The sequence below is a fragment of the Malania oleifera genome, chromosome 2 (assembly GCF_029873635.1).
Source record: "Malania oleifera isolate guangnan ecotype guangnan chromosome 2, ASM2987363v1, whole genome shotgun sequence".
NCBI classification, from domain to species: Eukaryota; Viridiplantae; Streptophyta; class Magnoliopsida; order Santalales; family Ximeniaceae; genus Malania; species Malania oleifera.
Window position 1 is genome coordinate 119369795 of NC_080418.1, and position 16628 is coordinate 119386422.

A 16628-nucleotide genomic window follows, 5' to 3' on the forward strand; every position below is an offset into this window, starting at 1 on the left:
AGTAATATAATCTTCATCTTTTACCTGTTACTTAACATTTCTGTACTTTAGGTTTCTATTCAAAATACTGATAATATATATATATATATATATATATATATATTTTCTATTTTTGTAAACCTGTATAAACATAGTAATAACTGTAAACTTCCCTGTGGATAACTGTGTGCCATGATTTAACCCCTTATGACAGGGTTGTGCGGCCCGTAAGCAGGATTTACCTTGGCTGGCCAACTAGGAATAAATCACTATACTCCATAGTCTAATCAGCCCTCCTCAACCCATATCTGATGGGGAGCCCGTCCACTCGTGGGCTCTATGCAATCGACCTTTATACCACGTATTATCTAAATAGGTGGTTGCACTCTATAAACTGTATGTAGCTACGGTACCGTGCTCTATAAACTGCATGGTCCAACAGGGTCTGATACTATATAATACATCTCTATATACACTATCTGTTTTACCATGATTCTGTAATAACTGTATAAACCATGATGCTGTGGAAAATTGTATCTATATCAACTGTGTTTCTATAATTAATTATAAATCTGTATGTCATGGTACTGTAAAACTGTATAATCATGGTATTTCTGTAATTGCTGTAAAATACATTCACTATCTGTATATTCTGTAAAACACATCTCTGAAAAATACTGTAAAGCATGTTTCTATATTATATACATATTCTCAAGCCACACTGTAATTTTAAAGCATATTAATCATATTTGATAAAGTGTATAAATCTCTACTATAAACAATACTTTGGTGGAACATTTATAATTTTATACTGAAAGCATTCTCAAATAACCTAGCATAACATATTTCCCTTACCTGTTTCTTGCTAAAAATCCCTTACTATAACGGGTCCAACACCTGCAGGGTTCTCCACTCAACACCTTGAAAACCATAAATTCCATAACAAAACATCAATATTTCTTGGCTTACATTATTTCCTACAACTGTTAGAAAACCAAAAAACTGAATAAAAGACCTTACCCTGGATTTGGGATGAATTCCAACTTCATTTCGCCAATGATCCGCTCCGACAGACTTGAAGAGAACTCCACCAAGAACGTCGTGGTGGCCTCAGATCATCAATCCGGTGACTGACGGGCCCAGAATCAAAGAGAGAAGAGGGAGAAGTCGTAGAGGAGAGAGAGGGTGGGTTTCGGCTAAAATTTCTGCGGTTAAAATTAGTTTAGAGCTATTTATACTGCGGGATTCGTTGACAAGCCATGTCATCTCATCTACGAATCCTTAAGAAAATTCATGAACGAACCTTACCCTTCGTCGACGAAATTCAGAGTAGCCCAAATTCTTCTCTCGGTATTTTCTTGTCGACGAGGTCCTGAAGAACCTTCGTCAACAAACCCCTGTATTCGTCAACGAAGCCTGAAAATTCCTTGAAATTATATTCTCCAAAATGCAATGTCGGCTGCCTCATTCTGTTCTTGTTTCCATTTTCCTCCCTCTTTATTATTAAAATACTATTATTCTTCGGGTCACTACAGTTAACCTGCAAACCCGATTTTCTTTTTCCTTTTTCTTCAAAACCTTCTAGTTGGAGCATGTAAGTTTCTTCTTCAAGTTCTCCATGAAGAAAAGCAGTTTTCACATCTAACTGCTCTAGATATAAATCAAACACAACACACATAGTCAATACAGTTCTGATAGTAGTAAGTCTAACAACGGGAGAAAATATCTCATTAAAATCAATACCTTCTTTTTGAGCATACCCTTTCACTACCAGTCTTGCACGATATCGTTCCACCTGATCGTTACTGTAATAACCCGAGATTTTTGCATAGGGTTCGTCGACGAATACAGGGGATTCGTCGACGAGCGCATAAAGGATTTCGTCAATAAAGTCACGTCTCGTCGATGAGAAAATACCGAGAGAGGTTTTGGGGCAGCCTGAAATTCATCGACGAGGGTGGAAGTTTGTCGACGAAATTATTGAAGAACTCGTTGATGAGGTGATGTGTCTCGTCGACGAATCTGGCCCTATATATAGTGAAAAACTCAGATTTTTATCTAATTTCAAGATTCCTCTCCCTCCCTCTCTCTCTCTCTCTCTCTCTCTCTCTCTCTCTCTCTCTCTATGTCCCTCTTTCACTTCTCTTTTTGTTTCCGGGCCTATTTTTTGCCGGATCGAAGATTTGAGGCTACCACAAAGCTCCTGGCGGAGTTCTTTGCAAGTTTGCCGGAGCTGATCGTTGGAAAAGTTGGGTTGAATTTCGTCCCAATCTCAGGGTAAGACATTTTATCCAGTATTTGTCTTTCCCTCAGTTATAAGAAATGTTGTAGGTAAGAAAATACTGATATTTTGTTCAGGGGGATTGTGTTTTCAGCATGTTGAGTTAGGAACCCTGCGGGTATAGAGCCAGAATTATATTGGGGCTTTTCAGAGTTAAGGTAAGAGAAATATGCTATACTAGGAGTTTTCATAATGCTTTCAGAGATTTCATAGACACATATTTATACCAGTTTATTATACAATATTTATAGAATATGAGTTTAAATGCTTGTGTGGCCTGAGTAGATTTTCATGAGATGAAGAAATTTATATAGTTTTAATAATGTATCATACTATACTGAATACACAGATATAGACAGTATATACAGTTTATATAGTTTTTCCTAGTATATGGAGTTATACAGAATATACAGATATAGATACATATTCACAGAGATTATACAGAGAAATTTACATGCATATACAACTTTTATACGAATAGTTTCATGAAACAGACATATATATATATATATATATATATATATATATATATATACATACATATACATGTATACAGTTTTACTCAGATCAGTATATATATATATTACAGTTTATACAGAACAGTATATACAGAGTTATAGCATGCCATGTTTCCTATTACCATAACATACAGAGTATACAGGCATAGTATATAGACAGAGATGCAGACAGATATACAGAGGTAGCATCAAGATGCTACAAATACAATATATAGAGATTATAGTATTTACAGTACAGAAAGATAGCGTTATGGTAATTTTGGAAACATGATGAAAGCAGTAAAAGAGTATATATGTATATAGTATCAGATCCCCGTGAAAAGATTACAGACAGATACAGTACAGATATAGATTACAGAGCACGATATCGTTGCTATATATAGATAGAGTGCAACCACATATCTCAGATAGTGTGTGGGTATTGTTAGCCATGCTTGGAGAGGTTGCAGCTCCCCAGTTCACTGGGTGGAGGGGGCTAGTTTGATGAGGTAGTAGCCAGTCCCGAGCCTAAGAGTGGATGCAGTTTGACCGGGCTGAGGTAGAGTAGAGTATATTGACTTATCTGGAGGGCCGGCCAGATGAAATCCTACCTACAGGCCGCACAACCCTGACATGAGGGGTCAAATCATGACGTACAGAGCCCCAGGGATAAAGCACAGTTATGTATATGTATACAATTTTACAGTATATGATGAGTATAGTATGATATTATCAGTATGAAAAGTAGAAAATACAGACGATGTAGTATATTTTAAATTGTGAAAGAAAGATATGCTTTACAGATTATTTATTACATTACAGTTCAATTACTATTTAAAAGTACTCTTAACTTAGTTGCCACACACTAGTAATAGCATATTTCCACTTACTGAGCATTGACTCACCCCATTACTTTAACATTTTTCAGGTGAGCCAGTTAGGCGAGCAGATCAGGCTAGCGGATAGAGAAAGTGTTGATTACCCTGGTTATAGGATGAGTTTTTGACAGAGTTGTGTATATTTTTGGGTAGATGATGCTGGAGGGGTTAGTCTTGTATGACTATGGTTAATATGCACTGAATTTTGGTATTGTATAGTATATATGTGAATGGTTGTATGATTTATGTTCCCGTTGCTTAAGTATGGATGTAGATACACAGATATATATATATATATATATATATATATATATAAATGGTATGAATTTTGAGGACCTCATAGTTACCATCTCGTTTGATGTTGTAGACCCATTTATTTCCAATGGCTTTACGTCCATGTGGTAATGGAACAAGCTCCCATGTATTATTTCTGTACAAGGCTTCAATTTCTTCCTCAATTGTTGTCATCCACAAAAAAACATCAGTGCTACTAATAGCCTCATGGAAAGTTGATGGCTCTCCATCTTCTATTAGAAGACAATATGCAGTATTGCTTGCCACAACATAATCTGAGTGCCATGATGGTTTCCTTGTTTCACGTACTGAACGTAGAACTTCTGTATCATTGGCCTCATTTGGTTCTTGTTCCTTATGCTCTGGTGCGGCTTCAGAAGAATCTTTATTTTCTTCTATCTGAACAATAGTCGTTTCCAAAGTGCTGTTGTTTTCTTTATTTTGCATTTCATTTTCTACAAATATCACATCCCTATTGACTACGACTTTGCGGGTAGTGGGATCCCCAGGCAATACCTCTTGACTCCGTCAACATAACCCAAGAATATTCATTTCCTAGACTTTGGGTCCACTTTAGTTCTTTCCTTGGCACTATACATTACATATGCAGGACATCCAAATATGTGAAGAGAAGAATATTAGGCTGACTTACCAATCCACATCTCCATCGGTGTCTTCAAACAAATTGCTATTGACGGTGCTTGATTTATCACATAACAAGTGGTTCTGACTGCTTCAGCCTAGAATGACTTGGCTAGATCTGCAGTCTTCAACATGGCTCTGGTCCTTTCTAATATGGTTCTATTATCCGCTCTGCTACGCCATTTTGTTGAGGTGGATGCACAATAGTGAACTGCATTTGAATACCCTTTTGCTTGCAAAATGAAATAAAATTGCCGTCTTTATATTCTCCTCCATTATCTGTCCTTAAGCACTTGATTCTTTTTCCAGATTCAAGTTCCACATGCGTTTTGAATTCTTTGAACACTAGAAACACATCTGACTTCTTCTTGATTGGATGCATCCATAATCTCTTGGAGTAGTCATCAATAAATGATACAAAATAATGCGCTCCTCCTAGGGATGGAATTGGTGATTCTTATACATCAGAATGAATCAAGTCTAGAATGTGTTTGCTTTTGGCAGTAGATCTTTCAAATTTTAATCTATGTTGCTTACTTGTAACACAATGCTCACAGGAAGGTAGATTTACTGATTTGGGTCTGGGAAGAAGATTACATTCTGAAAGAATCTTCAGACCACTTTCAGACATGTGGCCAAGTTTACGATGCCACATTATCGTTGATTCTTCTTGGGTTGATGCAACTGATGCGTCTCCCTGTTGTATAGTATTTCCCAGCAATGTGTATAGATTTTCCACGATCTTTTCTACTTTCATCAATACAACCATGCCTTTGACAACCTTCAAGATCCCATTTTCAATAAGGGTATTACAGCTGAGGTCATTTAACTGTCTAAGAGACAGTAAATTTTTCTTCAAGCCCTTCACATGTCGTACACCTTGAATAGTGCGAATCGTACCATCGTGCATCTTCAATTTGATATTACCGACACCAGCAATATCTAAGGCATGATCATTACCCATGAATACAGATCCACCTGAAACAAGTTCATAAGAGTGGAACTAGTCTCGGCGAGAGGTCATGTGCCAAGTTGCTCTAGAATCCATAATCCATACATCAGTAAGTTTCTTACCACCTTTAGAGATAGTTTCCACTTCGCTGTACAGGATTTCACCATCACTGGAAGTACTCGCAGTGCATCCTTGAGAAGTGTTCTCCTCAGGAGCTTTCCCTGCATTCTTCTTCTTATGCCAATAATCCTTCGAGATGTACCCTCTCTTGCCACAATTGTAGCATTTAAAATTCTTCTTACTCCTTGACTTTGATCTACTATGATTGTGACTCCCACTAGAGCCACGTTCTGTTGATCTTCCTCTCGTCATCGGTAGTGCCTCAACTTGTTGAGAACTAGACGATTTGTCTTCCTTGTTTTTGCACTTGGATTCCTCTTCCAGAATAGCTTCCGCAACATTATCAAAGACTAGATTATCTGACTGAATATTATTTGTTATGTTGATGATGAGTTGATCATACAAATCTGGCATACTTTGGAGTAGAAGCTCCGCTCGTTCGGTTGGCTCAATCTTATGGTCTAACGTTGTTAGTTGGGAGAACAACGTATTAAGATTGTTGATGTGGTTCGTAACCGGTGTGGACTCACTCATTCGAAGAGTGTAGAGTCGCCTCTTTAAGAAGATGTTATTGTGAAGTGACTTTACCTCATAGAGCTTTGTCAGCGCATCCCAAATTTCTTTTGCTAACTTCTTCTCTGCAATGCTTGATAACACCGAATCTGTTAATGCTAGATGAAGATTAGCCACAACATTGTCATCCATCTCATTCCCTTTTTCGTTAGTTATCCCTGTTGGTCTGTCTCCAATTGCCGCTAAGCAATTGTCCATTCTCAGGACCGCCTTCATCTTCAATTTCCAAAGGGAGAAATTATCCCCATTCAACTTCTCAATTTCGTACTTTATAGCCATTGTAGTAGATAAGATCTACTCTTCCACTAAACCGAATCCCTCTTTTTCACCATGATCAATACCGTATATGTGAACAGTATCGTAAATGAATGGAACTGTATATTTGAACAAATCTCGTATACGTTCACAATATTGTAAAAGTATCCGGTGATACGTGTGAATAGTAACCGTGAATAGTAATCCCAACCCAAAGGCCATAACCCAAGGATCTGATACCACGGTTAGGAAATTGAATGCGTAGGAACAGTATCACACAACTAAAATAAGAAATGAGAATATAGGAATTGACACCAAGATTTACGTGAAAAATCCTCAAACAAATCGAGGGAAAAACCATGGGTAAGAGTAGAAGAAATCTACTATGAAAAATAATGATACAACTTCTCTCAAATTAGGAGAAACTAGAAACACAGGCTACAACAGAGACACTTTGCAGGAGAGTACTTGATTTTTCTCTCTAAAAGTGAAGTTGGAGATGCATGGGATGGATATCTTGCTTCACCACCACTTCCCTATTTATAGGGGTTTTGTAAGCCTCATTTTCAAAGCCGTCAAATGAATAGTGCAACCACCTTTGTAGACTCGTGCAACCACTAAATGAATAGTACAGCTATCTTTGTAGACTTGTGCAGCTACCAAATGAATAGTACAACCACCTTTGTTGGACTTTGAATATTAAAAATGACTTTACAATTCAACAATATCTTGGGTCTCGAATTTGAAGAACATCTAACCGGCGGATGGAAGTCGTGACCGCATCTGAAATTTACCTGAACAGCGATTCCTAGGGGGAGGCGAACGCTGTTTCGGAGGTTTGGTACCATATCAGGGGGTGCAAAGAGCTCATCGATGACTGAAGTTTCTACGTCATCAAAAAAAAGAAAGAAAAGAAGAGAGAAGGCCACACATTTGTCCCCAAATACCTTTGTGATTGTAAGCAAATTTTATTTTGAAACACAAATCTCAACCCATTTTTTACATACCCATTTGAGAATTGGCGTTTAATTCCAATCCATCAATTGACTGTCACACCATGCGTCCATGTCAATCCATAGCATCCAGTTGTAGGAATTATGTAACTGTGGGTCTCACACGAAGAAAATAAAAATAAAAAATCAAATCCAAAGTCAACGAAATTAATGTTAAAATGATTTTCAGATTAGAACTACTTGCTAAGCATTTGACTTTAAAACATCATACTAACCAGATGGGGATTGATTTTTTACTACACAAGCACAACCTTTGAATAATTGAAAATATTAATCTCAATAAACTTTTTAAACCCTTTTAAGTCGCATCAAATTGAGAAAAAAAATGTGACAGGTTTCACATTTTACTTCGAAATCAAACTCAAACCCTTTTATTTTTTTGAGATATTAATTCTATTAACTCATTGAATTGTACATTTTTATTTTAGAAATAGATATTTGATAAGATTGGAATCTATTTCATTTTTATATGGTTAAATTATTTCTAACATATGCTCAATAAGAAATAATAAAATGCTCCTCCATCTAGTTTTTAGCACCTATATATGTTAGGATTAGGGTAATAAAATGGGTTAACGGGTCAGGTTCGGTGTGTCATAAATGGGTTGAGGTTAAATGGGATCGGGTTCGGATTGATCCGTTTATTAACGGATGACTATTATGTAAATCCAAACCTGTCCGTTTAATAAACGAGTTATCTTCTTAAAAAAATATAAATTATTTATTTAAAATTATTTTAACTATTTCAATTAAAATGACATATTCTTTTTTTAAAAGAAACACTCAAATTTTATTTTTAAGCAGGTCACCCAACAAGTGACATAACTCGAACATGCCTATCATGTTTAATAAACGGGTTGGATCCAAGGTGACCCGTTTATAAACGAGTCAACTTGTATTAAATATAAACCTAATTTAAACGGACGGATCACGGGTCATCCGTCAAGTTTTGATCCATTTTGCGAACCCTAATTAGAATGATTTATAACCACTTGTGTGAAATTCACCAATAAAACAATACCTTGAAGCTTTAAGGTGACTTTAAAACCAAACATACATATATAATTGTATTAATCAATTTGGGTGCTATATCATTCAACTTGACCCTTGAACTTGTAATTTACATTTATAAATAAAAAAATATTAATCTTTCATGAGTAAATATGATTTAAATATAAAATTATGAAAATAAAAACGTATTTGAAAACATAATTTTTGATATTTAAATTTAAATGGAAAATAATATAAAATTATTTTTATATCCTTTTTAAATTTATAAAATTCAAATTTAAGTTCCTAAAAAAGCATGCAGCTTGGGAGGAAATTTCAGTTTGTCTTTTCATTATTCCATATGCCAGTGTTGACTCGTCCACTTCACGGATCTCTATAAAGCCATCGGCCACTTCCTCCCTTTTCTTTGTGACAAAATCCTCCGCCCCTTTCTTTGTCTACACCCCAATATGACATCCTCCACCGTCGACCAAAGCGGCGGCGCCCCGATCGCCGCCCTCCATCCAGAAGTCCTCCGGACGCACGTCCTCACCCGCCTCGACGGCCCCACTCTCGCCTCCACGGCCTGCGCTTCCTCTCTTTTCCGCGCACTCTCCGCCGACGACGAACTCTGGCGTCACATCTGTCGCGCCACATGGCCCTCCGTTGATTCCCCACGTCTGCGCCGCCTCATCTCCTCCTTCCCCTCCGGCCACCGCTCCTTCTTTTACGACTCCTTCCCCCTCCTCCACCACCACAACCTCGACGGAGCCCCGCCGACAGATCCCCGCCATTCATCGTCTCACCCATCCCAACTAATATCAGCCGTCGATATTCACTACCAGGACAAACTCGTCCTCTCCAGAGTTGTCGAGACCGATACCGGTACCGGCTGGTTCCGGTGCCTCCCCTTCAGAATCGACCTCTTGAAACAAGAGGAACGCGTTCCGATTCCGGTAAAATTCGGGACTGGTGGCGACACGTGTCGGTCGCAGCTGGAGGAGAACTTGATCGTGAGCTGGATCGTGGTGGACCCGACCCGCAACCGGGCGGCGAACCTCTCGAGCCGGAGGCCCGTTTCTGTGCAGCGGCTGTTGTGGTCGGGGGAGGTGGAGGTGCGGTACGCGACGGCTGTGGGCGGCGGTCGGAAGGGGTCGCCGGCGGAGTGGGTGGAGTTGGGGGTGGTGGTCACGTGCGGGGGGAAGGAGGGAGGGGGGGCGCACATGAGGGAGGTGAGGGTGCAGGTGGAGGACATGGAGGGGAGGGTATTGAAGGGGAAGGACAGTATGGTAATTTTGAGGGAGGCCATGGAGATGGGGAAGAGGAAGCTGAGGGGGGAGATAAGGGAGAGGTATGAGGAGTTCGTGGAGAAGAGGAGAGAGAGAAGAGAGGGAGGGGAGAGGATAGAGAGGATGTGGGATATGGCGTGCATGGGTTTTGGGTTTTTCTTTTTTGTTGTTCTTTGGTGGTTCGTGGTGTTCAGTTTCGGATGAAAATACGTTGGATTTACCGTTATTATAGTTAATTTGTGTGTACTATATTAATTTAAAATGAAGATAAATAGGTATAGAGAGGAGAATATGTTTGATTTGTTTATTATCATTTTTGTATTTATTTTAGTTTTGACTTCTGTAAGTGAACAAGCGAGTTACGATTAATAATGTATTTGTTCGTGCTGTCAATTTTCATTTGCTGATCTTGAGTTATTAAAAGAAAAATAAAAATTTTTATTTATTTTTACAATTTATTTTAAGAATAATTTAATATTAAAGTTAATTTTCATGAATTGAATCATTCATTATATGTATATTTTTTAATTACGATTAGAATAAAACAATTATACATATTCAAAATAGAATTAAAATAAAATATCCAAAAAAAAATATTTTTTATTTTTAAAAATAATCAAATTCATTTAAAAAATATTTCATTATTTTTCATGTCATGTATAATAGTATTTTTTTTTTAGCATCAAAAAGTGAGTTTTAAAATATAATAATTAAGAGTATTTATATTTGGTATTTTTTGTATTTTTATTATTTTAATCATATTTTTTGATTGTTGCTTGATCCAAGGACAAAAAAATCTAGCATTTAAAATATAATAATTAAGTAAAAGAATCATAATGTTTTCTTTTTATTATAATATTTATATTTGGTATTTTTTTTGTATTTTCCTTATTTTAATCTTATTTCTTAATTGTTAATTGATCCAAGGACAAAATCTAGCATTTAAAATATAATAATTAAGTAAAATAATCATAATGCTTTCTTTTTATTATAATGTTAATATTTGGTATTTTTTTGTACTTATATTATTTTAATTATATTTTTAAATTATTAATTGATCCAAGGACAAAAATCTAGCATTTTTCCTATCAAAGTTTTGATTTGTTTTAGTTTGAAGAATATTAACAAACATATTGTTGATTTTCATTTTAAATTTTTATTATTATTTCTAGTTTTACTTTTCGTCTGGTAGGGAGATCATCCTTGTATAGTGCAAGTAGTTGCTAAGAATAGGGATGATGAGAAGCAATATGCAACTCACGGAGGGATTAAGACGGCTGAATAGACATATCTTGCCTCGTTTATGGTGATAGAAAGGTACAACAAAAGTGGTTCATACTACTTAGGGGTGTACACGGTTCGGTTATTGTCAAAACCGTCAACCGAACCGAATCAAACCTCTCGATTTTTAAAACTACTGAACTGCAACCGAACCGTATACCGTTAGTTTAAAACCAAACCAAACCGTTTATTTTATGGTTTAGTTTGGTTAATTCAATTTTACCAAGGATGAGCAGATCCAACTTCAATAAATAGGGTGGGGAAACTTTTTTCTTCCCATTTCCAACCGATGTGGGACGGCCAGAGCACTAGAGATAATGTGGGCGTGAGCTGCGTTACTGTGTGTGACTGCGTCGGCATGGAGATGTGGGTGTTGGCGACTAGCATAGGCGTGAACGTCGTTGTATCAACATAGGGTGGGACTTGGGATTCATAGGAGCTTCAGTTTGTCTCCTTCTTTATTTTTCAACCGCCTTCTTCTCTTTCTCTCTTTGAAATATTTCTCTCTCTTCAAAATTCTCTCTCCTATTCTAATCTCTGTTTTGGTCTCTCCTATGTCTACTCTTTCTAATGGAACTCTCTCTTCCCTGTTACTCTCAATAGGTCTCCTCTTCCTGGCCTCTGTTGTCTGCAATTTTTTCTCTCCCTACCACACTCTCTCATCTACTAGTTGGGAGGAAGCGGGAGGTGCTATGAGGAGTCGAGGAAAGAAGGATTGGGCGACTCGACGTTGGTGTGGGCGTGAGCGTCGGAGGGCATGGCAGTCGGCACTCGGTAGGTTACAAGGATTCCAAGACCAGGACCAGGAGCCAAGAGGATTGATACTAAAGATGGAGAAGATGATGCATGCTGTGGTAGTAGCAGGATGCTATTGGTTCGGTTCTTCCCAAAAGCACTCATCCCACATGGCCAAAATGGGAAGCTTCGGTTCTCATGCCTCCTTTATAAAATCCTTCCCCACTCTCTGAGAAAGTACAAGACAATAATTCAAATTAAAAAAAATAATATATACCATAGGGTATAATTATTTTTCCCACATGTACTTGTAATCAAAGTTCCCACAGGGTATAATTATTTTAAAATTATAATCGGTTTTCAGTTTTTACGGTTCGGTTTTTGAGTGAAACCAAAACCGAAACCGAAAATCTGTTTTTTATAAATTCAAAACCAAAACTGAAAAACCGAAGATTGAAACGATCGGTTTCGGTTCGGTTCTCAGTTTTTCGGTAAATTTTGTATGCCTCTAATACTACCAATCAAAATGTATGTGCTAGAGGATTGGAGTACAACTTGTGTTGTTAGATAAGGTGTGGAACATGAGATCAATTTGTTATCAAGCGTGAAGTGTCCTATTGAAGGGTTATATCAGATGTCACTCTACTGTTAGCATAGGTAAGTAAACAACTTCATGAATTATTGGAAGTAGGGGATATATACTTCCTTCCAAAGTACCTTTCGAAGCACTGATGTTGTTTCAAAGGAAACATGATGGGAGCATGTGGATATGTGTGGACTACCACACGCTGATGCCACTAATTGTTGTCTTGTTTAATTAGCTATAATATATGCCAAGTACCTCACCAAACTTGACTTGTGATCGCGCTACTACTAGGTACGAGTAGTAGATGGTGATGAATCGAAGACTACTTGCACATGATTTGGAGTATATGAATTCTTGGTGATGCCTTTTAAGTTGATGAGTACCCCCAATGACTTTTTGCATGCACAATGATTAATCAGGTGTTTCATGACTCCCTCGACCAGTTTGTTGTGGTGTCCCTAGATGACGTTGTTGTTTTTATTCCAATTTGGAGGATCATGAATAGCATTTGTTGAAGGTGTTCGATAGGTTGAAGGAGAACAATCTTTATACTAAGAGAGAGAAATTCCCTTTCATTTATAGTAGTATCAAATTCCTTGGTCATATGGTTGAACAAGGTCATACTCGAATGGATATAAAGAAGGTGAAAACAATTCAAGGTTGGAAGATTCCAAAAATAGTCAAGGAGTTATGTTTTGTTCTTAGACTCATTAATAACTATCGCAAGCTCGAGGAGGGATACTTGAGGAGGATTAACTCATTAACAAAACTACAAAAGAAAGATAATAACTCGAAGTTGATAGAGAAGTGCCAGGAAGCCTTTGATGTGGGATCTAGTACTTACTTTTCCGAACATCAAGAAACCCTTGAGGTATAGATAGATGCATTAGATTATTCTTTGGTAGGTTCTTGTTACAGGAGATACATCCTATTTTGTATGACTTGTAAACTTCATGTAGTTGAGTGTAAGTTTACAAGAATCGGTTGACCACCTAGAACTTTACCAAAGTTGGTTGACTGGTTCTTGAGATCGAGGAACTTGATGATTTCTTATTGAGAAGGCTTAAAATGGTTAGCTTTGCTTTTTTTTTTTTTTTTTAATTTCTTATCCCATAAAATGATAAACATGTATGGAATTTGGCACCAATACAAACAAATAAAATAAAAACAAAGTATATAGGAAATAAAGTATCTTCAAGCTTTTATCTCTTCCAAATTCAACCTAATCACTAAAAATCTTTCTAAATAATGCATACCGTAAATTCAAAATGCATTTTCATTATCATCATATCAAAATTAAGTTAATCAAGCTTTATTGTTCCCACTAAGAATCCAGCTAATTTTTGGGCACTAAATAACGCTAGTTGAATAGTGGCCATGTAACTCCCCAAACCCGCTAGGTGGGGCCTGGGGTGTTATGTGTTCCATGCATACGTCTCTAATACCATAACACCAATAACGCAGTGAAAAATAATAAATAACTACCTCCAATAAAATACCAAAGTATTATCTAAACATCCCAAAACGCGTATCCATTCACTTTATATTACATAACCAGGAATTAAGTAAGGAATTTAAACATAACTTTTAAATACGTCATATCTTACAACCACTTATAATTACCCAAAAACTAATCCCTGGCCTGGAGCTTGCTAAGCTCAATCACCTGAAAGACTTGAAAAATTAATAATTTGCTGGAGTGAGGCACTTCTCAGTAAGGATGGAATAAATTATAACATTGTGTAACAAATGAGTTTTAGTGTATACAAAATATATTCGTTTATTAATCAATAGAAACAAGTAAGATGCATACAGACTATACTCACACATACATAACCAACATTTATAGAGTTCCCAAGGATTGAGGAGATTACACACCCATACATATAACGCCCCTTTACCCTAATACCGTTTGTAACCTTATCCTTTTAATTTGGGTGCTGCTACAACTAATACTTATCAGGGTACTCACCTTACTCAGTAAGCCCTTAGATAGAGAGTTTTATTTTGTCATAAATATACATGCAATTTAATTCACACACATGTTCCACACATATCCAACATTAATCATATCACAGAGATCCTCGTATACACATACATCACAACACATTCACACAGGATATAGTACATTCCATTCACATCCACACAAGATTTACATCCACACAGGATTCACATCCACACATGATTCATATCCTCATAGGATACTACTCAAGTCATTGCCAACCACCATCCACGGTTACACATTCACTATGACCTATCCACAGTAAATCAGTAAAACGAACTCCTCAGACCTGCCAACGTTTTACCCCTGCTTATATAAATGATAATATAACGAACTCCTTAGGCCTGCCAACATTATATCGTTATTTATACTCAGGGCAATATAACGAACTCCTCAGACCTGTTAATGTTGTATTGTGAAATACGCGAATAGCCACACAAAACAAATCATCCAAAAACATCAATGCATTTACAATAGTGTTCACAACCAGTCGGCATTCACATTCAAACAGTATCCACAACCAGTTAATTATGAAGAGTTAATCTCATGCCACATTAGTTTTTTTTTTTCCAAATATGATTTATATTCAAAAACCACCATTTTTCATTTGTCTAAACCATTTAGAAAATCATACATACATATATATAGATTTACATACTCGAATTTAACAGGTTCAAAATTAGCAAAACTGGTATAACTTATTCCCCTTACTTGTTTTTCCAAAAATGACCCGAAATGAATGGAAAAACCAAAACCCTAGCCACTCAAATCTGCTGAGGATTGACGACCTACGCACCGGGAAGAGGGAGAAGGAATCGTGGAGCACACGGGAGCTACTAAGAGGCTTAAAGGAGGGAGAGAGATGAGGGAGATTTGGAGCACTGAGAGAGAGAGAGGACGAGGTTTTGAAAAAAAAAAGACCTAAAATCTATTTATAAGTGAGCCGTCCCCGCAGAAAACCGTCGATGGTTTTTCTGGCTACCCTAAAATCATCAATGGAAAACTTGAGTTAGAGAATCCCGAGAGCGTTTCTAGAGGAAATCATTGACGATTTTGTTTGGGGTTCCCCAAACCATCGACGGTTTTGTCCTGCCCTTCACCATTTTCTTATTTTTCCTTTCCTTTATTTATTTCTCTTTTCTTTTATTTATTTTTATTTTATTTTCTAGATTTGGGTTACTACATTCTCCCATCCTTATAAAATTTTGTCCTCGAAATTTGCTAACCCATCATTTTTCATGAATTTAGAAGTTAACTAATCGCATTTCACACATTTTAATCTATTCTAGCATGTGAACAATTGGATCATCCAGAATCAATTGAAACTTATTATTTATCTCAAACATATACACGTTACTTGCGCCTTTAACAGTGTTTGTCTCAGCTGGGGCAAGTGTATAGACACGCACCGGTCCACTGCAAGGCACCTGATTGTTCCTCCGATTCTGATCAGGAGCGGGTGCATTGTTCGGCGATCCCCGATAACCCTGGGCGATATAGTCATATTTGCCGCACCGATAACACACAATATTCCCCCCGACATTCTCCCCAATGCCTTCTCTAGGACAGTGGGGTCGTGATGAATTCTCCCAATAGTCTTGATCATCCCTATCTAACCTTTGACCCCCAATATATCTGTCTCCCCTCCATAAACCCTGTCTGACATTTGCATGGGAGCTGGGAGACATGGGTCTCTTCTTCTGCTCTGACATCCCTGCACCTCGCTGCAGGCTCGACTCTGCAACAGTGACTTTATCCACCAGTTCTAAGAAGTCTTGTATCTGCAAAACTGCCACATGCTCGTGAATCCTCTGCTTCAGGCCTCTTTCAAACCTCCTCGCCTTTTGGTATTCATTTGAGACCATGAAGCGAGCGAAACAAGAAAACTCCACGAACCTAGTAGTGTACTGCTGAACGGTGAGGTGTCCCTAAGTCAGGTTGAAAAATTTTTCCACCTTCGCATCCCTGGTGGTGGCAGGGAAGTGCCGGTCATTGAAGACCTACTTGAAATGCCACCATGTCATAACAGTAGGTACCGCTCGCTGCTATTCCAACAGCTTCACTGTTAGCCACCATCGCTTGGCCTCTCCTGTTAGCTTGAAAGTGGCAAAAAGAACCTTTTGTTCCTTAGTACAACCCAGCACCGTCAATATCTTCTCCATCTCCTGCACCTAACTTTCAGCTATGATTGGGTCGGTGCCACCCACAAAAGCAGAGGGTTTCAGACGAGTGAATTGATCAATTGAACAACCCTAGTTCAT

At 37.6% G+C, this 16628-nt stretch overlaps 1 protein-coding gene across 1 annotated transcript; it reads left to right on the forward strand.

The window, feature by feature from the left end:
* Nucleotides 1-8805: 8805 nt before the first annotated feature.
* On the forward strand, nt 8806-10156 carry LOC131149823 (F-box protein At2g27310-like). The gene has a single exon (XM_058100589.1). It carries the CDS (start codon nt 8945-8947, stop codon nt 9965-9967), a length of 1023 nt encoding a protein of 340 aa, XP_057956572.1. The 5' UTR covers nt 8806-8944; the 3' UTR covers nt 9968-10156.
* Nucleotides 10157-16628: the final 6472 nt, after the last annotated feature.